The 20502-nt window shown below is 44.6% G+C and overlaps 3 protein-coding genes across 3 annotated transcripts; all 3 read left to right on the top strand.

Moving 5' to 3' along the window:
* Nucleotides 1–3215: 3215 nt before the first annotated feature.
* myl2b (myosin, light chain 2b, regulatory, cardiac, slow) lies at nt 3216–6017 on the top strand. Its single transcript, XM_070904494.1, has 7 exons — nt 3216–3252; nt 4542–4631; nt 4718–4793; nt 5165–5269; nt 5373–5451; nt 5538–5586; nt 5696–6017. Exons 1-7 carry the CDS (start codon nt 3250–3252, stop codon nt 5798–5800), a joined length of 507 nt encoding a protein of 168 aa, XP_070760595.1. The 5' UTR covers nt 3216–3249; the 3' UTR covers nt 5801–6017.
* A 1472-nt stretch (nt 6018–7489) lies between these two features.
* On the top strand, nt 7490–11471 carry ppp1cc (protein phosphatase 1, catalytic subunit, gamma isozyme). Its single transcript, XM_070904493.1, has 7 exons — nt 7490–7857; nt 8283–8414; nt 8594–8824; nt 9092–9196; nt 9474–9697; nt 10266–10400; nt 10830–11471. Exons 1-7 carry the CDS (start codon nt 7803–7805, stop codon nt 10917–10919), a joined length of 972 nt encoding a protein of 323 aa, XP_070760594.1. The 5' UTR covers nt 7490–7802; the 3' UTR covers nt 10920–11471.
* A 626-nt stretch (nt 11472–12097) lies between these two features.
* On the top strand, nt 12098–20141 carry pptc7a (protein phosphatase targeting COQ7 a). Its single transcript, XM_070904655.1, has 6 exons — nt 12098–12632; nt 13702–13881; nt 15362–15560; nt 17470–17593; nt 17694–17823; nt 17959–20141. The coding sequence occupies exons 1-6, from the start codon at nt 12431–12433 to the stop codon at nt 18015–18017; spliced, it is 894 nt and encodes a 297-aa protein (XP_070760756.1). The 5' UTR covers nt 12098–12430; the 3' UTR covers nt 18018–20141.
* Nucleotides 20142–20502: the final 361 nt, after the last annotated feature.

Genomic DNA, 20502 nt, shown 5'->3' with positions numbered 1-20502 from the left:
CGGGACACTTCAGTAAGTGAGGACATCCAGTACATACTCTTTTTTTTTTCAGCGGAATCTTTGACCTTGTCTCCGTGCCAAATAGCACACCCTGCTAAAAACAAAAACTGTCTTCTGCCAACAGATCCAGCAAAGTGTTTGTAATCACAGACATTTTCAGATGCCAGACAGGAACACTGTGTTCTGTAGAGCGCCCAGGCTCTGTGTGGACCCAGGTGGGACCTCAAGCCACAATCTCCCAAGTCTGGAGGCTGACGCTTTGTCTGTCAGGCCTCTCGACCCACACTCAGCCTCGTGCAAAAATTGCTGAATCTCGTGGACTCAATCAGTTCCGTGCTTCTGAATGAAATCGTGACCTCACATTCGAGCAAAGCACTACGGGCTTCTTCCGGTAACCTTGTCACCCCATTCAAATTAATACATTGCTCTGGAAAAGCTTAATCCAAAAAGTAATGCGTGATTACTTCAAATGAGGACTGTGCGCACAGAGGGGAAATTATCCAAGAGCGAGAAAATCATTGTTTTGATGAGGTCACCGGGTGAGGGATTTCAAATGACGGGGTTTCTTTGGAAGTGCTGACGGTATGTTTAATGAAACGGCGTACCGTTGGTGAGCGAGCGCAGCTTCTTTGAGCCTGTTTGGAGATGTGATGGCGGTAAAAAAGCATCACCTAAACCACAGTTCTGCAAACAACAGCAAGTTTCTACAACTACTACAAGACCCCTTGTATATACATCGTGTGCTCTTAGATCCACCATGAAGAACCTTAGCACCCCGACTCTGGTAGGCTTTGTAGGCAATTATAATCCCTTTTGTTTTGACTGTGTGTAAATGTTTCACCATTTTCAGCGATTATTACTTTGGTGACCACGGCGCAACCTTCGTTTAACCAAACGAGACAACACTGAACGGTGGCCTAACTTTTCCTTAACCTGGTAAAAAAAAAAAAATATATATATATATGATTTATAATAAGAGTCAGGGACCTGTAGTTGACCAGAAGGGCCCACCCACGTCTGTATGTTCTGCACAGAATCACATCACAGTCTGTAAGTTTCACCTGTATAGCTGAACACGGGGGCCACAGGGGTGTGCCTATATTGATGAGGCTAACTACGCATCTGCACTTTGGCGGGGTGGGTGATTAGTGGACCATATTAAGGTTGATTAAAATATTCATTAGAAAATGTGATAATGTCTTGCAATTTTTATGAATAGAAATGACATCAACATAATGAAAAGCCTCGAAGTCCCAAGTGATTTCACTGGAACTAAAAGTCCAATACACTGAGAATATATGTACAAATACAATATATGTGTGAAGTCAGGTGGGACAACAGTGAGTGGATCCAGTGCTGCTGCTGCTGCTGACGATGATCACATTTCCGTGGCGGTTCAGCTGTCTCTTGCTGTGGGTTGCTAGCACTACCCACTGGACAAGATGGGTAAATGAACGGCCAAAGAAATAAAGGGGTCCGCAGTATGTGACAAAACACCCCCTCCTGAATATCATAATGTCATATGGTCATAACACTGTCCGCCATCGTTGCTGCCGTGCTTTTCGTACGGGCTTAGAATCTGAGGCGTTTGTCGTTTCTTTGCTTTTTGTCAAAGAGCCGGGAGAGCACAGGTGGCACTAACAACATTAACAATGTTTTTTTTTTTCCCGGTAAGTCATGCCTGTGAGCCGTTACGCACGTTACCAGGACCCTGTGACTGGAACCTCTAATTCGCTGCGCAGCTGTAAGGTTAAGGTTGTTAATTCCACCTGTGCTTTCCCCGCTACAACATGGCAAATATAGGTCATAAAGGTGCGTTTCAGTCACAAAACAGTCACACTCATCATTGTCTGTAATATTCAGGGGAATGCTCCACGGATGATCACCGTAAAAGCTGTATGTCTGCGGTCCTCAAAGGGCACGAAGGGTCAGTTCAACCTTTTTTTTTCATTCAAGCCTTTTATCAAATACTACAATTCCTGCGATGAAACTGTCCACCAAGCACTTTGCAGAGACCTGCTGCAGTCCTCAAACAACTACCGAGATACTAGTTTAAGCAGTTCCAACAATAACAATTCAAAACACATGAAGTCATGAAAAGTTAAGACTTAAAGACCCCCACACACACACACACACACACACATGTTTTAAGACATATGAAATACTCTCGCTTTCAATAACAATTTCTGTCTGATGTGGTTTGTCAAAAAAAACTGCTTGTAAAACATTCTTGAGACCACATCCACTCCTTCTGGGATCTATGAATATGCTAATGTTGTTCGCTTCCAACTGCTGGACTCAATACGTCTCCTACTTCTCTGTAAAGTCCGTTCCCAGCGTGAGCGCACTGCAGGTTTCAGGTTTCCACATCACACTTACTGGACCTTGATTGGTTTCCAAACCCGGAGAGGCTTTGCTTCTTCAGCAGGTGAACGTGAAAACAGCCTTTCTACGGTCAAACTCTGCACCGTGAAGCTCAGAACATCCAAGTGCAGGAGGACTGTGAGTGTGTGAGATGTGGATTGAGTTGTGTTTTGAGGCTGTGGATTGTCGCATTCAGTTCCATTGTATTGGAAGGGATTATGCTTTGACGCAACAACTCAGACAAGTAAACCACACATTTGGATTTGACTTTCACATATATACGCTCTTTGGTTGCTGACTTGCCACTTGAAATCTCGCCTTCTATGATCACAAACAGTTTCCCCTCACACGCCACACATCACATGATGATCATATGCCTCCCACTGATGCTTTCCTCAGCACGGCATGCTGTTCGGGTTCAAGTCTCACTGGGGTTCAGAAAGCTTCGGCTAACAGTTCCGTTAATTGTGCTACCATGAAACGGGTCCCATCATAACATGGTTTTGGTCCCTGCGGAGCACTCACAGGACAGCTGGCCGATGGATCCCATCAAGTGCAACTGTCAGTCACAAACACAACTGTCCTTCCAGAGCCAAAGCTATGTCCTGTTGTTATTCTTGGGTCTCTGTGATGCGGTATGTGCGTTTGGCTATTATCCCTAAATCTCATGAACTCTGACAATGGGTGGGGGTGGGTGGTCGTGGTGAGGGAATGGTCTTTTTTACCTGGGTCTCTGCCTAAAGAGGGCATGGAGTATTTATAGCCCATAAGCATGTTCCATTATGGAGGGCAGTGGGGTCAGTATATCTACCCCTTGTTGTGTGTGCTGCTCCATCATAAAGCAGCGAGGATACTGCTCGGTCCTCATCTGGCTGCCACTGAAACATGGTGAGTGGACCCAGATTTCATTGTCTTGTTTAACTGTGAGGAGACATTCTGTTTCTGCTGCATGTGCTTATTTGGTCATTTTTTATATCTACATGATATACTGTCATGGCTCGTTTTGATGAATTATACATCTTGCTCTCGCTCACGCCAATGATGATGAATCAATATCCTCCGTGTCAATATGCTTATGGGTACTGAGAACAGATCAACAAAAAAAAAAAAATCATCAATAGGACATCACTCCAGTCGTCCTATTGATGGATTATTGATTACTCGCTGTGCGGAAATAAAAATAAAACAGCAACAACAATATGAATTGGTAATAGTAGCATGGAGAGGAGAGGGGGGAAAAAAGGAGATACGAGGAAAGGAAACAAGGAGAGGAGAGGGTTGTTGACGAAAGAAAAGGAAACTAGGGAAGGAGAGGAGAGGGAAAAGGAGGAGACGAGAGGAGAGGAGAGGAAACAAGGAGATAAAGGGAGAGGAAAGGGGAGGAGAGGGGAGAGGAGACATGAGGAAAGGAGCAACAGGTGCAGGCTACAAACAGGTCAAGAATGATTTAATGTGTCTTTGGGATCAGTTCAGTGTCTGTCGGTCCCCTCAGAGCGATCTGCGCTGGGCAGCATCAGGAAAAAGCAAATTCTGCCTCGCATCCCATGATTGCACGAATCCTCTTAAAACAAAAATAAAGAAATAAATGTTGCTGAGCGCCAGAGGTCCCGTCCGTGAGATATACAAGTGCTCGAGAGCTAATCCACAACAAGGGTTAGACAGCAGCTGTCGAGAGGCCCCGCGAATCCAAGCAACATGATGTCATCACGCTGCATCCCCTTACACTGTTTTTCACAGTTCCTTGGCAGTCATGTAAATAGCTCGACATAATCCTTGTCTCCGAGGGATTTCTGATCAAACAGGGCTCAGTGTACCATCCTGTCATCACCCAGGCCCTATAGAATAATCCCTCATGTGATCCTGGGACTGTGGGAGTGCAGGCAGCGGACCACACCCTCCCCAGGCTTAGTCTGCATTCTCACAAAATTGGAGGCTTGAGTAAATATTTCCATAACAAACTGACAGTGTTTGTAATCCCTCCTAATGAAATGCATGCACCCGCTGTAAACCTCAGCCTGTTGTGCAATTAATGCCCCCCACGCTTTGGTAAGTTTGCCGATCATTGGCTCGTCATCGCGAGCGAAAGCGATAATGAGTGAAGCCGGAGCAGAGAGCCAGGTGGTGATGGCTCCGCCAGTGCCGGATCTTATCAGAGTGTCACTGTGGAAACCCCGCAGGCCCCGAAGAAAGCGAAGAAGAGAGCCGAGGGAGCCAGCTCCAATGTGTTCTCCATGTTCGAACAGGCCCAGATCCAGGAGTTCAAAGAAGTCAGTGCTCGGGCCGAATGCCGTCCTCTCACACTGAAATTTGAGCAGTTATACTGTGGTGAATGCTGACAATAAACCTTCTGCAGGCTTTTACCATCATGGACCAAAACAGAGACGGGTTCATCGACAAGAACGACCTGAGAGACACCTTTGCAGCTCTAGGTAAGACCACCTGCGTGTCTGTTTATGTGGATAACCTGTCTCTTTTGTGTTTTTGATCATATTTGATGATCAACTTGCCCGTGGAGTCATTTTTCCAAGCAAAAGTGTCAAACATCCTCTGGCTCCAGCCTCTCAAACGTGAGCATTTGCTGCTTTCCTTTGTCTTGTGTAATGCAAACTGAATATCTTTGGCTTTGGAGTGGTGTCACCGCGGGTTTCTGAGGGCATTTTTCTTTTTTTCCCCTAACATTTTATCGACCAAACGATTGGTCAATGAATCAAGAAAACAACAGTCAGATGAATCAATCATGAGAGTAATCGTTAGTTGCAGCTCCATACCCTGTTCCACCTTATCTGCCATGCTTCTCTAGGCCGTTTAAATGTCAAGCAAGAAGAGATTGATGAGATGCTGAAGGAGGCACCGGGGCCGATTAATTTCACAGTCTTTCTCACCATGTTCGGAGAGAAACTAAAAGGTGAGGGGAGTGTACATGTAGAATCAGGACCATGGCAAAAGCCTTTTTTATTACCTTTGTTTTGATTCGTCATCAACTCAGAGCTGCCGCTGTCCATCTTTAGGTGCTGACCCGGAGGAGACCATCCTCAACGCTTTCAAAGTCTTTGATCCGGAGGGGAAAGGGACGCTGAAGAAAGACTTGTGAGTAACAGTCCAGCGCTCTAGTGTTGTTAGAGGTGAACGTCCAGCCTGCTCATCATCATCATCATCAGTGCTTGTCTTCACAGCGTGACGGAGATGCTGACGACCCAGGCAGACAGGTTCTCCCCCGAAGAGGTCAGAGCTCCACCTCGGGCAATGTTGAGTTTTGATTGAATGCTATTCTCCACTTCACCTTTTTTTTTTTTTGTTTGGTTTGTTTGTTTGTTTTACTTCCTGCCCACAGATGGAACAGATGTTTGCAGCGTTCCCGCCAGATGTAGCAGGAAACCTTGACTACAATAACCTGGTCCACGTCATCACACACGGGGAAGAGAAAGACCAAGAATAGATGCCACGATTGCCCTCTGGCCGAGATGTGTGCGTGATCACCCAGACTACGGCAGAAAAATGTCACATTTCAGCTTCAGTTTGTTGAATCATATTATTGTGTATTAATACATTCATTAAGTATTCATGTAATTATTATAGTATGTATAGTTATGCCTATTACTAAATTATGTACACGCAATCTCTTAATATGTAACAGGTGAAATTAAAAGTGTATGTGACCACAGAAAAGGAAGTTTTGATATTACAGGCTATGAGATATCTGAGAAGGGAGGGTCGATATCACAGGCGGACACTTCCACTCACATACATATTTGCACAGCCACAAACTTTTGATGATGTGGTGAGACTTCCAGTGGTCAGGAGGGCCGGTGAGGATGTGTGCTAATCGCAGCGTGAGAAACCGCAATTGCTCGTTTTTCCTTTTTTGGCTCCAGGGAGACAGACTTGTGTGTGGCTTTACTTCCCATAGTCGTGTCAGTAGTGATATTCAATTAGCTGAATATCGCTTGAGTTTCAGCCCAGTGTTGACTGTGCAGCAGCAGGATGATGTAAAGGTTAAAAAAGAAAATATGAAAGACATCTGTGTGTCCAGTCAAAAAGGGTCTATGAAAAGGTCTATCTGCCAAAAGGGAGTAGTTTCCTTCACTAACTAAGCAAAGTCTTACAGAGGGTAATTTCAAATGGTCTATTTAGGGATGAACCCTTTCCTTCTCTAAGTGTCCCAATTTCCCAACTTTAACCTTGGAAGATTAAAATACACATGTATTCAAGGGAAATGTAAGCTTTGGTTTTCCAGACTCCATGTGTGCTCGGCCCAAAACTACATCACACCGACGTTTCATAGCAATACCCTCATATGAAAGCTAAACTTAGCAACTGAAAACAGCTCAAAACACCTTGTCAACATATCATGACTGCCAAAGCACCTGAGATCTCCACTTCAGAGTTGAGAATGGCTTCTTTTTTTTTTTTCATCCTCTGACTGTCAGAATACTTAAGGGCTTGTTTTTGGCACATACAGAGCATGTGGCTGAAATGAACACACCAATAATTACTGCATCACTGTCAATTGTCCCTTTGTACCCAAATTTGCTGCACAATCACCTTGTAAATACTTAGCCATTTCCAGTACTATGTCTTACTGCTACTACTATATTATTATTATTTAGGACTTACCAATAATTAAGCTACTGCACAATTAAGTATTTTAGGATAACGTGATTTGCACTTTGACATAACCTTGACTAACCTTAGATTCATTTCAAATACTTGAATACCTTTGAGACAATTACTGGACCTAACGTTATGCTTTGCTCCAAATGGCAAATAATAATACGAATGCAACAGTGCTGTCCTTGTATTATTCTGACCATTATTAATTAGGGCCATGAATGAACTACTGGAGTAATACCATAGCTGCCCCTTGACTGCCAAATATTTGATATATTATATATATATGAGGGATATGATTAGTGTCTTTAAAGTGGTTTCTGAATCATCAGCTCATAACATCCACTGAAGAATCAAGTTGATGCGTCGCTGTTTGTCTTGTCTAAATGGGTTAAAGAGTCGTTCTCCATCCAGTACAGCAGGGGGCAGCAGCGGAGCAGCAGCGGAGCAGCTAGCAGCAACCTCCTTGAAGCCGCTGGCTAGCTGTACAAGGTGCGGCAGAGAAAAACAGAGACGGGACACCATCGCTAGCTATCGGCTAGTATCGTCGGTTGACGTTTATTTTTTTTAGTCCCTGTGTTTTAGCGAAAGCCAACATTGGATGTAGATTCTTTTTTTTTTAGACTGCGATGTCTAAGTAGCTTATTAGATTGTCACAAGTGTCAACGAGCGGCTAAACAGAAGCAGGGTCGCGCCAACATCTTTACCCTCAGCCGGAAAATCCACGAAGCTAACGTTAGGTAGCTCATGCCAGGATAGCTAGGCGGGCTAGCTTTCACAAGTGTGTTAACGCCGAGACCTGAATCGATTTTATTCACGCCAACGTTGCAATGGCTGATGTTGACAAGCTCAACATAGACAGTATCATCCAACGTCTTTTAGAAGGTAAGGACATGTGAAATATTACCTATAAAACCCTGGCGGGTTTTTTTTTTTATTATTATGGGAATGATGTTAACAGTAACGTTAGATCGGTGGTTAGCTGTAGCGTAACGGTGTGTTTATCAACATCATGTAAAATAACTAGCCACATTAGCTAGCTAGCGTGAATTTGCCTGTCTTTAAGGCCACTCGTCAATTTTCACCCAGTGTGTATCTGAGGGGCATTAAAAAGGCATACTAGGTCCAATACACACTGTTTCTCACACACTAACTCAAACACGGCGCATACCGGCGCGGTGTACATGCTCACCGCTTGCCCCTCACAGCCTCGCCATAGAGGGGTTACACATACTGATGCAGGCCATGCCAACTTAGCTGGAGCCGCCTTCAACTGTTGTTTCTGCTGACTTTTTGTTTTCTTGTTGCAGTCCGAGGGGCAAAGCCTGGCAAGAATGTGCAGCTGCAGGAGAATGAGATTCGTGGATTATGCCTGAAGTCCAGGGAGATCTTTCTCAGTCAACCCATTCTTCTGGAGCTGGAGGCCCCCCTCAAGATTTGTGGTATGTAAGGTTTATATGTGTATCTGTCAGAAAAAGAATACATGCAGTCTCAAGAGAAGTGCTTCTGCTTATATTTTCCAATTTCACCAGAGAGACAAAGGGCAAATAGTGACTCAAAACACAATTGCATGCAATTCAGTTTGGTGCTGTAGGTGCATTCATTTACCCTTGTCTTGCAGGTGACATCCACGGGCAATACTATGACCTGCTGAGGCTGTTTGAGTATGGGGGTTTCCCTCCAGAAAGCAACTACCTGTTCCTGGGTGACTATGTGGACAGGGGGAAGCAGTCTCTGGAGACCATCTGTCTTCTGCTGGCCTACAAAATCAAATACCCAGAGAACTTCTTCCTGCTGAGGGGAAACCATGAGTGTGCTTCAATCAACAGAATATATGGTTTCTATGACGAGTGTAAGTATTGTACCTCCGTGGCTGTAAAATTATGTCCTAATCCATAAGTTTTAGTTCTCGGTTTTGTGTCTTGTATCCCGTACTGTGCGGCTTAAGTACACCTTGCAGCACAAAAATGTTCTTACTTGGCTTTTTTAGTCTTCACGCAGGGTCTATGTAGTGGAGTTTTGCACATGCAGCAGAAGTAGTGCTCTTATGGAATAATGAAATAATTACATTATGAAATAATGCTGAATTGGAAATCTTTTTTTTTCCTGAACTTTTTAGGTAAAAGAAGGTACAACATCAAACTCTGGAAGACCTTCACAGATTGTTTTAACTGCCTCCCTATTGCAGCCATTGTCGATGAGAAGATCTTTTGCTGCCACGGAGGTGGGTTTTTGTTTTCGAATGTGAAGGAAAACCAATATTTAAAGTCTAGAAATTGATGTTTGATTATTTTGATTTTTTTTTACACTAGCCCCTGTTGCAATTTTAGTTTCATGCAGAATGTCCAAAGTAGTCTACCTTTGACATCAGCAACTCTCATTTGTCCTTGAGTTATGCTGTCTGTGCAGTTTGTCAACTGACGTAGGCCTCACCCATGTGCAAAAGCTAGTGACTTCAATATCGGTGTGTTTATTTGTCCTTTTATTGCTGTTCTGTTTAGGACTGTCACCTGACCTTCAGTCCATGGAGCAGATTAGACGCATCATGCGCCCCACTGATGTGCCCGACCAGGGTCTGCTGTGCGATCTGCTCTGGTCTGATCCAGACAAGGATGTTTTGGGCTGGGGGGAGAACGACAGGGGTGTATCATTTACCTTTGGCTCAGAGGTGGTGGCCAAGTTCCTGCACAAGCATGACCTGGATCTCATCTGTCGTGCCCATCAGGTATTCACAATCACAATCATGTCATTGTAAACAGAAATGTGACTGTGACGTGGCTGTATATTGACAGGTCACCAGACATGCTGATAAAGCTTGATAAGGACTGCAGGACATCACATACTGTGCAGGGAACTAGCACACATACTGTGTACACTGGACAGTGGTTCCCAACGTTTTTGGCTTGCGACCCCTGAAAATACCTATGACTCCTCATCACTGGTTGCATAAGTTAAGTGGTTGTGACCAGCTCAACTGAGGATTTTTTTGCCTCCTTGTTTAATTTGAAAAACTTCAAGAGACCTGAAGAGGTTAAATTATCAAGTGATTCACAAGAAAAAAAGTAAGGACCAGAGGGATGTCTGAAAAATGTACACAGGATTTTGTGTGGCAGTTTTCTGCTTTCCAATTGTGTTAATCATCTTGTGACCCCATGTGGGGGTCCCGATCCATCAGGTTGGGAACCACTGCACTGGACTGTATCTGACACTCTTCACGTTCAATATCAGACAGTCAACATCCATTCAAGTGGTTTTTAAGTGTGTGTTTCCTGCTGTTGTTATCTCACTTGCAGGTTGTTGAGGATGGCTATGAATTCTTTGCAAAGAGGCAGCTCGTCACTTTGTTCTCAGCGCCTAACTATTGTGGGGAGTTTGACAATGCTGGTGCCATGATGAGTGTGGATGAGACCCTCATGTGCTCTTTTCAGGTAAGGTACCTTTGCTTGTGCATGTAGAATTTTAGGATAATATAAATTGCACTAAAATTTGACGTACTGTAAAGTACTGCTCAATTGAACAACAACAAACTACATGATACAAATTGGTTGGTGTTATCTTGTGTTAGATTGCTAGTGCTAGATTGTGTGTAGAAATAAGGCCAATTGTTCAGATAGAACTGCTAAAAGAACTGATACCGAAGTGTGGAATTAGTAGACAAAATACTAGTAAATCTGTGGCTGCAGGCAGGTACAACATTCATTTATCTTTTTTCTATTTCACCTATTATTTATCTAAAATATAAAAATAATTTTAAAAGGCCATCACAAATGTTTTCTTAGAATCTCACCTGCAAAAGGAAGGCTTCATCATTAGGTGTGTTTGACAGCAGCTCCCAACTCTCCATATTCCTTCTGTAGATTTTGAAACCAGCTGAGAAGAAGAAGCCCAACGGCAGCCGTCCTGTGACTCCCCCCCGCAACATGGTCACCAAGCAAGCCAAGAAATGAGTGGGGGGGGGGGTCTCAGTCCTCTGTTCTGCTTTCGTCTTCTGCATTTGAAGGATTGGTATCCTTCATGCTGCCAATACTGAAAAGATATTCACTCCTACCCGATGAAAGCAAAATATTTTGTTGTTTTGTCCACAGGGGTAAATTGATATGTCACCATGAAAAACCTCAGGTGTTTTGCACTCCATTTTGCAGCTAGTCTTTGCCACATATGACTGTTCAATCAGGAAAAATGTAACAATACGGCTATTTATGCACAGGAATGCCTTGTTTGAAGCTGTGCACAATTTTTCCAGTTTCTTTCATGTCTTATTCATTTGTCATCTTTTTCTCACAGTCTGTAATGGGTATTAATGGCTATAAAACCAATGGGGGAAGGTCACAAACACCTGTTTACTTATGTAAAATTTTATTTACAGTTTATTTACGGTCAGTGTCATAGGATATTGACTTTACACTGCATCACATTTTTAAACAAGTCTTGTGCTAAATTAAATGAATAAAGAAGCACTCTTGTAATGTCTAAATCTTTCTAATAAACTTTGAGTGTATTTTAGGGGGACATTGGTATCTGACTTGTCATTTGTTCATTTAACACTTTTTTTTTTTTTCATCATTTTTAAAAAATGCACAAACACAAACCGGAAAAACAAAATTGTACATTGCAATGCTTGGCCAAGAACGCCTTATGAACAAAGGGGCTCCCACCAGTCAACACCCACAAGGGGGCGACAGAATATGGTGCAAAGAATCCAGGCCAAGGAAATGGAGGAAAGGTGAAATATTGAATACGAAAAGGGCTACAAGTCTGTATGAAAAATAATGCATTATTTTTATTTTAAAAAAATTTAAGGAATTGGCTGTTTCTTCTTAAATGTTGTCCCCACTTTGATATTTCTCAGTTTAGTATTATGCTTCAAACAGCCGTTTTAAGTTTTTAAAAAACATTAAAACTTTTCTATACATAGTTCTAGCTCATAAAGCCTCTCTACGCACAGTTTCAGTACTTCTAAATGAGATAAAAGCTGGCTGAAAGTGATATGCCCTTATTAGGGAACGCAGATTGCGTAATGATGTCTGACGTCAGGCAGTCACAAGACCTTGCTAGCAGAGTGGAGTGTGTGAGGCCACGGGGCAGCTCACTCGCAGTTACTGTTATGTAGCATCTCAAAAGGCAGGACTGGCACCATGGCCACGGAGAAACAGCGCGTACGGGTCCCTCGGAGCAGAAGAGGCGACCGTTTTCTGTGAATCTTTTTCTCAAGTTTCCACGGCGCAGGAATAACGCTCCCCGAGGCTGTACTTTATATTGTACTGTCATATCAGCGGGAGGCATTGTGTATGCGTGCGTGGCGGCTGTTGTTGTCGGCGGCAGTGTCTGGCTCGCTCAGCCTCACACCTCCAGTCTCGTTAGCAAGTTAGCAAGTCAACATTGTGCGCTTACGTCGACGCTAAGCTAGCACGGCTGCTAGCTTGGCCGGTTTGTTTTGGTGGGAGCTGGTGTGTAGGGAATGTTGTCCGTGCTGTCGTACGGTAGACTGGTTGCCAGAGCTGTCATCGGCGGACTCTCTCAGACAGACAGCCGCGACTACAGCCTGGTGACGGCGAGCTGCGGCTTCGGCAAGGATTTCCGCAAAGGCATCCTGAAGAAAGGGATGTGCTATGGGGACGACGCGTGCTTCGTCGCCCGACACAGATCGGCGGATGTTTTGGGTGAGTGTCTGCTTTGTTTGCTGTAGAAACATCAACCAAGCCATGCGACATCACTCGGTATAACACTGGCTATGACGTGAATGGGAGGTCAAAGGTCACCCCCTTTATCTGAAGGCTTAAATACCTTGCACGTGCGACCAGATTTTGTTAAAATATCATACCGTTCAGAAGGCTAATGGAGATGTCCACTGAGTGATAACACTGAGTGCTTTCACATGGGCTTAACCACCACTTCAGTATTTTGACATTCTTGAATCTCCCCTGGGTTCATATTGTGTGGAGCATTAATTCCTCACACCATCAATGTCTTAAGTAAACAGAAACAATGCAGGAATTAAAATCCTTGAATCCCATATAAACCACCGGTTATTTAACACCCCTGCAGGACTGTGCAGCTCCACTGAATGTCTTCTGTGCTCGTGCATACTGAGTCAATCAATATACACAAGGAAACATAGAAATCAAGACATCCTCTCACAGAGTCGGGGTTTTGTTCTTTTTCCTTTTGGAAGGTTTGATTAGTTGTGTGTCTGCTTTGAGCAGGCCTGCTACTCTGTTCTGGCACAGGCAGAGGAGACGCAGAGGGTCGTCCTTGTATGGTCAGTCCCGGGACTAACAAGACACAAGTTTCCTTTCTAGGAAAATGTTGGATTTGACCAAATGCTCCTGTGGGAACAAGCGCTCTTATTAAGGCACAAAAACATGTTTCTGTAGAAAGATTGATGAAGGCTTGCAAGGAGGATCTCTTTATGCATTCTGTGACATTTCCTTGACTTCTTGAACACTATTTTTTCTGTACTGGATGTTCTTTTTGCCTCTTGGTGAAAGTGGCTATTGTTTTTCTGTATTGTGCAGCCGGCATTGTTCTTGTTCCTCCCAAGATCCTCACTTGTGGAGTCTGAGTCTGAGGAATGTCAAAAATGATTGTTTTTCTGAGCTTGTTTTAAAAAAAATAAAATAAAATAAAAAAGTTCCGTTGTGGGGTTGGTTTAAAAAGCAGCATTATTAACACAAATATTAGTAAGGGTATTATTAATTCCTCTTTAAATGAACACCTGTCTGTCTGTAGGTGTGGCAGATGGAGTAGGTGGCTGGCGGGACTATGGAGTAGACCCATCTCAGTTTTCAGGTACACTGATGAAGACATGCGAGAGGCTGGTGAAGGAAGGACGCTTTGTCCCCAGCAACCCCGTGGGAGTCCTCACGACCAGCTACTACGAGCTGCTGCAGAACAAAGTGCCACTACTGGGTGAGTAACGCCACTGGAAACACAGGATCTCAGTCTTCATAGAGAGAGCCATGCCCACCTCCACTTGTTCCAAAGACCCTATCAATGCATTACACAATAGTTTTGAGTTTTATATGAATTCATAATTCATTTTCTGCCTGGGGAAAAGCAAGGTTATGCTCAGGCCATGTTCACCACCTGTGGTACCTCAACAAAGGATCCTATCTAGTTCAATGAGTACAGGAAGACTGCCAAGGTCTCCTTCTTTTCCAAACCATTGGCATTGGTAGGACTGCAGACTCTGGTACCCCTAGTTTCCCTCCTCAGGTCCTCTCGCCTTGTTTAAAAGCTCACCAAACTAATTAAGATCCATGCCATGCACTCTGCTGGACTGTACAGTTCAACGTATGCGGTGTAGAGGCATTCTGTGCTTTCCCAATGAAGCGGTACATTTTCCATGTGGTCTGGATCTTAGTACACTATTTAGGGCTAGGTTGTTTGTTCCATCTGCTTAGTTTAGTGTGGCTGCATGGAGATGTTTGCATCATGAGTCAGAGAACAGCCAGATCCCATTAAGAAACCCCGGGAATGTCCCAAGCCTTGACCTGCCCCACAAAGTTAACTTCCAGAATCCCTTTCCTCCTTCGTGCCGCTTCCTGACAACATAGCGTGCACAAACATGTAACATCGGTGAGCAACCGTTTCAGGAACAGATCCCTGTCTCCGCGAGTGTCAGTACTTTTCCACCGTCACATGTGCAGCAGGGGAAACAACACTGGATTGTGCTGTTCCCTCTTCACTGCAGAGGGAATGTTGTGTGTAATTGTGCTGCTGGAGAGAAAACAGAGAAGAAAGGGAGTGAGTCACAGTGTGTGAGGGGTTTTGAAGGTTGATCCCAGAGAGCATATTTTTGGTGTGGCGGATGAATCACCAGCAGGGTGTGGCTGCACGCTGTCCGCCTGCTCCACCAGCTCATGTTTCCTCTTCACCATCACCCAGATGGTGGAACTACAAAAGTTCTTAAAACCACTACGCTGATTGGGGTGTGCCAAGTTTGTGTATTCAGGCTAACCTCATTAATCAAACACACTTTAGATGGGTGTCCTTCCACAAACGCAGAGTCATTTCCTGCACTGAGTAGCTGTAGAGAGTCTGGAGGAGCAGCTTTGTTGTCATGAAATGAAAGTGATGTATTAAAATAGAAAACTGAATGGCAAATTTCAAGATATTTCTTCATGATGGGCCTTGATATTTTGACATCACAGGAAAAGCACAGGTGTGAATAACTAAACGAATCAGGGCTTAATTCCATTTGGCTGCTTGAGTTTCCTGCTTTTGTGCATGCCGGCTCACTCGCAGAATATACATTTCCAAAACATAAATTCTTGCAGACCCAGTGATGATGCTGGCCGTATTTGCATTTTTAGGACACTTCAGACCTTTGCTTAACATTTGCATTGACATGGATCAGAAACGTATGTGTGTCTGTGTATGTCTGCAGGTAGCAGCACGGCCTGCATTGTGGTTCTGGACCGGCAGAGTCACCGGCTGCACACCGCCAACCTGGGAGACTCGGGCTTCCTGGTGGTCCGGGAAGGGGAGGTGGTCCACCGCTCAGACGAGCAGCAGCACTACTTCAACACACCCTTCCAGCTGTCCATTGCTCCCCCGGGGGCCGAAGGGGCCGTCCTCAGTGACAGGTGAGACACCCAACAGGCAGCACTTTGTACATCTGTTTGGGGACGGCACTTGCTGAGGTGTTTGTACTTAATGGAGCAGCTGATAGAGATGAGACCCCACATGTATTCTGTACAGCAGATGATACAGAGTCCTGATAACAATACAGATCACATGCAGACATAACAAAGGTGCGTCGCTGAAACAAACTGCGCTGTGTCCCTCACATGAAACTGTGTCTTGTGAATGTAGCGACTGTGCCGCGTTGAGCCGTAGTGGAACAGTTTGTCAGGGTCCACGTGCTGCCCTGTCTCGTTGCTGTGGTGTGCCAAGCAGCAGCACAGTAGACGTCAGTAGAGTGCAGGCCAGGCGCTGGATGTTTGCCAAGCCTTCCCTCTTACCCGGGTCAAAGTCTGTGTGGGCTGATGGGCAAACGGAAGAGTCCGCGGCCCTGCACCAGCAGGATCAGCCACCTTTTCACTCGTTCAGTCTTGAACCGGGCAGATTATTCTGAGCCTCTTAAAAGCTGCTTCGGAAAAAACGGAGGGAAGATGAACCTGAGCTGCATGCCACCAGTGCTACAGAATGAGAGTGTTTTATTTTTATTTCTCATAAATGACGAGTTGGGGATTTAATGTGATGCTTGAAATGACACTTTCTTTTTAATTTGTGCATTTTAGTCATTTAGTTTAAGAAGGATTTACACTGAGTGCAACAGCAGATTAAGCTCCCAATCCTAGATCATCAACAACATTCCTTTGAGTGCAAAATACAAGAAAAAGTTTCCTTGAAAAATAAAAGATTTGGAGCATGTTGACGTGGTGAGACAATGGCAACAGGTGCTTCTGGAAGAGCTGGATATGTATTTTAATGTTGGGTGGGTTACGTCGCCCTGTCTAGTATTCATTTATTTGTTTACCACAAGTGAATGTATTGAGATTTGTTTCCATTGTTTGGTGTGGTGATCAGACATGAGGGAAACATTCTCGTAATATGGCTAAGCCCATACATTTTGTCTGAGGATTATCTTCAGAATTCTAATTGTAGATAAGACGTTTCAGAGTTTGTCCCCGGTGGCATTTGAGAAATGGCTCTGGCTCATGGATGTGTTAAAACAATGGGTGATGAATCCAAACATGGCAGCCAATTCATTTCAGTGACAGCTGCTCAGCCAATGCATACACCAGAGAAGTTTCTCCATATGTAACCTGTGGGTGCCCATGGTGCTCGTGCAGTAGTGTCTTTCTGTGGCTCTACCTGGCTGCCGGGAAAAAGCCTTTGCAGTCTCTTCCTTTTCTTTTCACGGGAACTGCATCTTCAGCGACATCAAAATCACAGCACAGGCTGTTCCTGGGAGCTCCGGCTCAGTGCGTCATGATGCAGTCCAGACAGTTTGCAATGAATACCACTCATGACTGGCTAGTGGGGTGTGCAGCAGGGTAAGGGCATCTTCCAAGAAGTGAATTTGACACAGGCAGACTAACTTAGTTCCTGCCTAACTGTATTGATAGCACCTCTTATTAGACCTGAGTGTTCTTTCCAAAGCCCTCATGTGATGATGATCGTGTGATTCCTTTGAATTTATTCTCATCCTGCACATGTGATTAAGTTTCTGTAGCCAAGGTGAAATATCAGTAGCGATTGGGAGTCAAGCCTGGCTCTGTCGGCACATTTTCCCAGCAGGTAGAGTAATGTGCTGTAATCAGTGAGTATTCCTCGAGTGGAGGAGAAGCTGGGTTAGAGGTTCAGATTAATCCATCAGCTCAGACGGGACAGGTTTCCTGTATGGGGGTGTAAAAGGGAGAGCGAAAAAAGCTTAAACAGGATGAATTAATGCGGTCACAACCTTGCTGACGCTAGTGTTAGTTTGTATTTTTAGTTTTCACCGACACTAAACAAGTTTGCCTGACTTTGCTGCGTCTGTGCCCGCAGCCCCGACGCGGCTGACAGCTCCTCCTTCGACGTCCAGCTGGGGGACATCATCCTCACCGCCACCGACGGGCTCTTCGACAACATGCCGGACTACATGATCCTGCAAGAGCTGAAGAAACTCAAGGTAAGTCGCAGCGAGGCCCAAACAGGTTTGCTGCTGGAAGCAGAATCAGAAATATGTGTGGCATACAAACTTCACGCCTGCTTTGGTTTTTGCTCCTCAGAACACGAACTACGAGAGCATCCAGCAGACCGCCCGGAGCATCGCAGAGCAGGCCCACGTGCTGGCGTATGACCCCAACTACATGTCGCCTTTTGCACAGTTTGCCTGTGACAACGGACTGAATGTAAGAGGTGAGTGTCTCAGTTCTGCTTGATGGAAACTGAAGCTTATGTCTCTTCAAAGCTTCATTAAATGGGTGGAGTTTTCTAGGCTGAACATTATTCACATAGCACCATCCTAACAGGACACTGTTCTTTTCTGTGCAGGAGGAAAGCCAGATGACATCACAGTGCTGCTGTCCATAGTGGCAGAATACACCGACTAGAGTCTGTGTGGAACTGCAACAGGGGGGCATCTGCCTCTGCAGGTGTTGGACTGCTTTGATTCCTGCTGGTCAGGATGAAGGACTGATGTCAGATGCTTCCCCCGCATGTGCTGGCTCTACTTTGCCTCAACTCCCAGCTTTGACCATCAACCCCTTCTCCCCCACCAAAATAGTCCTACACGCCCACTTCTCTGTGATCGTGATCAGAGAGGGGCTGGATAAAGAGGACTCGAGGCCTGAAACATCCTCTTGGCCAGGCTGCAGTGTTGGCATCTTTGCAGTGTTCCAGTGCTCACTGGATAATCCCCTTGCCCGGGATAAGCAGTCATTGGGCATGTTAGAGATGAGGATCCTGTCTGACGAGGATAAGTCGTCTTTCTCTGATAGGCGGTTTGGGGAGGGAGGGAGTTGAGATTCTAGGTCTGAGGCAGATGTAGCCAGGCGGTAGGTGGTAGACTGTTAAAGCGGCCTCCATGCTGGGCTGCTGGGAGGGAAAGATGCAGTCCATCAGTAGAGTCAAGAAGGGAACTGCACAGGAAATGGCAGCATTAGGGCTAAATAAATGGGCTGCCTTGTGCAAGCGGATGTTCCTTATGATACAGTGGTAGTTAGGAACCTTGTGTGTGGGTGCAGGGAGCATATGTCTGACAGTAGGGTATGACCAGTGTGCTGTTCTGGGATGTTTTGTTAAATGTTTGCAACAAAAAAAAAAAAGAGTGTATGTGACGTTTATTATCCAATAAGATTTCACAAAGAAGAGCGGCAGCTGTCTTTTCCATACCACTGCACTGCAGTCCTGCACACATTTTGTTACTTCCTGGCTGTTGGGGGTGAGGATTTTATAGTTCCAAAGCCTCTCCAGATATATATTGTGTCAAACCAAGGCCCTCCCTTTAATCTCACAGCTGCTGCTTAAGTCTTGATTGTGATTTACATGTGATGTCTATGAATATGTGTGTGTGATGAATGCACTCATGTGTATGTGTAATTAGTGTCTATGAAATGGATGTGACGGCTCCAGACTTCTCCATATCCACTGGGCTTAATTGGTCTCGCAGCCTTAAACGCACAAAGCTTAAGAAGCATATCTGATAAAGCTCGACACAGTGGAAGTTGGTCAGGTGACCAAATGTATTTTTGTAACTACTTTGTTCAGTGGGATTGTTGAATTCTTTGGACTGATCGCTGCATCAGAGTAGCTTTAGAAACTGTTGTTCTCAATCAGCGTTTCCTTTTCTTCCCTCTCTCTCGCCCTCCTGCTGTAGAGCTCCAATGACACATTTTGAAGTCGGGTCACTGCAGGTTTAATGTGAACAATTGTCATTATGTTTCCATTACATCACTACTACAGATTTGCACTCTGCATTTACCACCATCCCCCCAAGTTAAAGATATTTCTTAGTAACATCTGTATTTTGTATAATGCTGTGATGATGTGCCTTGTATCAGGTGTCGTCGATACTGGCAAACGTCCATAAATCCTTAAAGCCCCGACTATGTGCCAGGAACTGCGCACAAAGCCTGAAACTGTTGAGTAGCCATAAGAGTCAAAACAGCTTTCCCATCATGCCCTGCTGTCTTAACACTAGGTCTTTTCACCTACAGTATGTTCAACCTTTTTTTCCCTCTGCGCACTCAGTCAGGAGTTTAGCAATAGTGACAAACACGCTTAGAAAACGCTCCCTGTAGATCTTCAGATCACCGTTTACAATCTGCAACTATCTAACGGACTGTTTCCCTACTTTATCTGACAAGTTCACACTGGAAGACTGCAGTGTCAGGTGTCATTTTGAAATGGGGCTGATGGGCAGTGAAATGTGAGTTTGAAGTGTTTTCTAGCACTGAGGACAATCTAATCGGCCTTAACAATATTACAAAGCAATTCTCCCAGTCGGAAGCTACTGCTATTGTTAGCTTTGTGGTTCCTGCTTCTTGACTCATACGTGCCCTGACATCTCTCCCTGTCGTCTCTCATCCTCCTCTTCCAAACACTTTGTTACAACCAGAGCATGTGTCTATATATATATTTTGGGTGTACAATTCAATGAAGGTCTAAGCTCTGTAAAAAAAACAAAAAAACATTTTCAAATCTGTACAATATTTAAATAAAGAGTATAGTATTTATTACCCTGTTGTGTTTGATGGCCTTGATATGATCAGGACACGATCTGGCACGCTCGAGCACTGAACAATACACTGCAGAGGCGTTTTCTTCACTGGCGCAGGCTCCATGCCTCTAGCCTTGTATTTTCCCATCAAGACATTATCACATTTGGCTCTGCACCCAGTGCGTTTACCTCTCTGAACTCTCAAAAAGATAATGCTCAAGAACGCCTTGTACGATTTGTGTGTTTGTACTACGGCATTCCTCAGACATCAGGCATACTAAGAGTTGGCATCAACAGACAGGTGTGGCATCTTCGGGCTGAAGTAATGTTTTCACAGACGAGACCAAATGGTCTATAATACTAATGTATTACACACA

The sequence above is a fragment of the Enoplosus armatus genome, chromosome 4, assembly GCF_043641665.1.
Source record: "Enoplosus armatus isolate fEnoArm2 chromosome 4, fEnoArm2.hap1, whole genome shotgun sequence".
NCBI classification, from domain to species: domain Eukaryota; kingdom Metazoa; phylum Chordata; class Actinopteri; order Centrarchiformes; family Enoplosidae; genus Enoplosus; species Enoplosus armatus.
This window is presented reverse-complemented; position numbering and strand designations above follow the sequence as displayed.

Excerpts from the sequence above, each read along its gene's own strand:
- myl2b (XM_070904494.1), top strand. Across the intron at positions 4,632-4,717 it reads AGATCCAGGAGTTCAAAGAA|GCTTTTACCATCATGGACCA; the intron begins GTCAGTGCTCGG and ends AACCTTCTGCAG. Across the intron at positions 4,794-5,164 it reads AGACACCTTTGCAGCTCTAG|GCCGTTTAAATGTCAAGCAA; the intron begins GTAAGACCACCT and ends ATGCTTCTCTAG.
- ppp1cc (XM_070904493.1), top strand. The coding sequence starts at position 7,803 with ATGGCTGATGTTGACAAGCTCAACATAGACAGTATCATCCAACGTCTT. Across the intron at positions 8,415-8,593 it reads GGCCCCCCTCAAGATTTGTG|GTGACATCCACGGGCAATAC; the intron begins GTATGTAAGGTT and ends CTTGTCTTGCAG. Across the intron at positions 10,401-10,829 it reads CCCTCATGTGCTCTTTTCAG|ATTTTGAAACCAGCTGAGAA; the intron begins GTAAGGTACCTT and ends TTCCTTCTGTAG.
- pptc7a (XM_070904655.1), top strand. The coding sequence starts at position 12,431 with ATGTTGTCCGTGCTGTCGTACGGTAGACTGGTTGCCAGAGCTGTCATC. Across the intron at positions 15,561-17,469 it reads GGGGCCGTCCTCAGTGACAG|CCCCGACGCGGCTGACAGCT; the intron begins GTGAGACACCCA and ends CTGTGCCCGCAG. Across the intron at positions 17,824-17,958 it reads CAACGGACTGAATGTAAGAG|GAGGAAAGCCAGATGACATC; the intron begins GTGAGTGTCTCA and ends TTTTCTGTGCAG.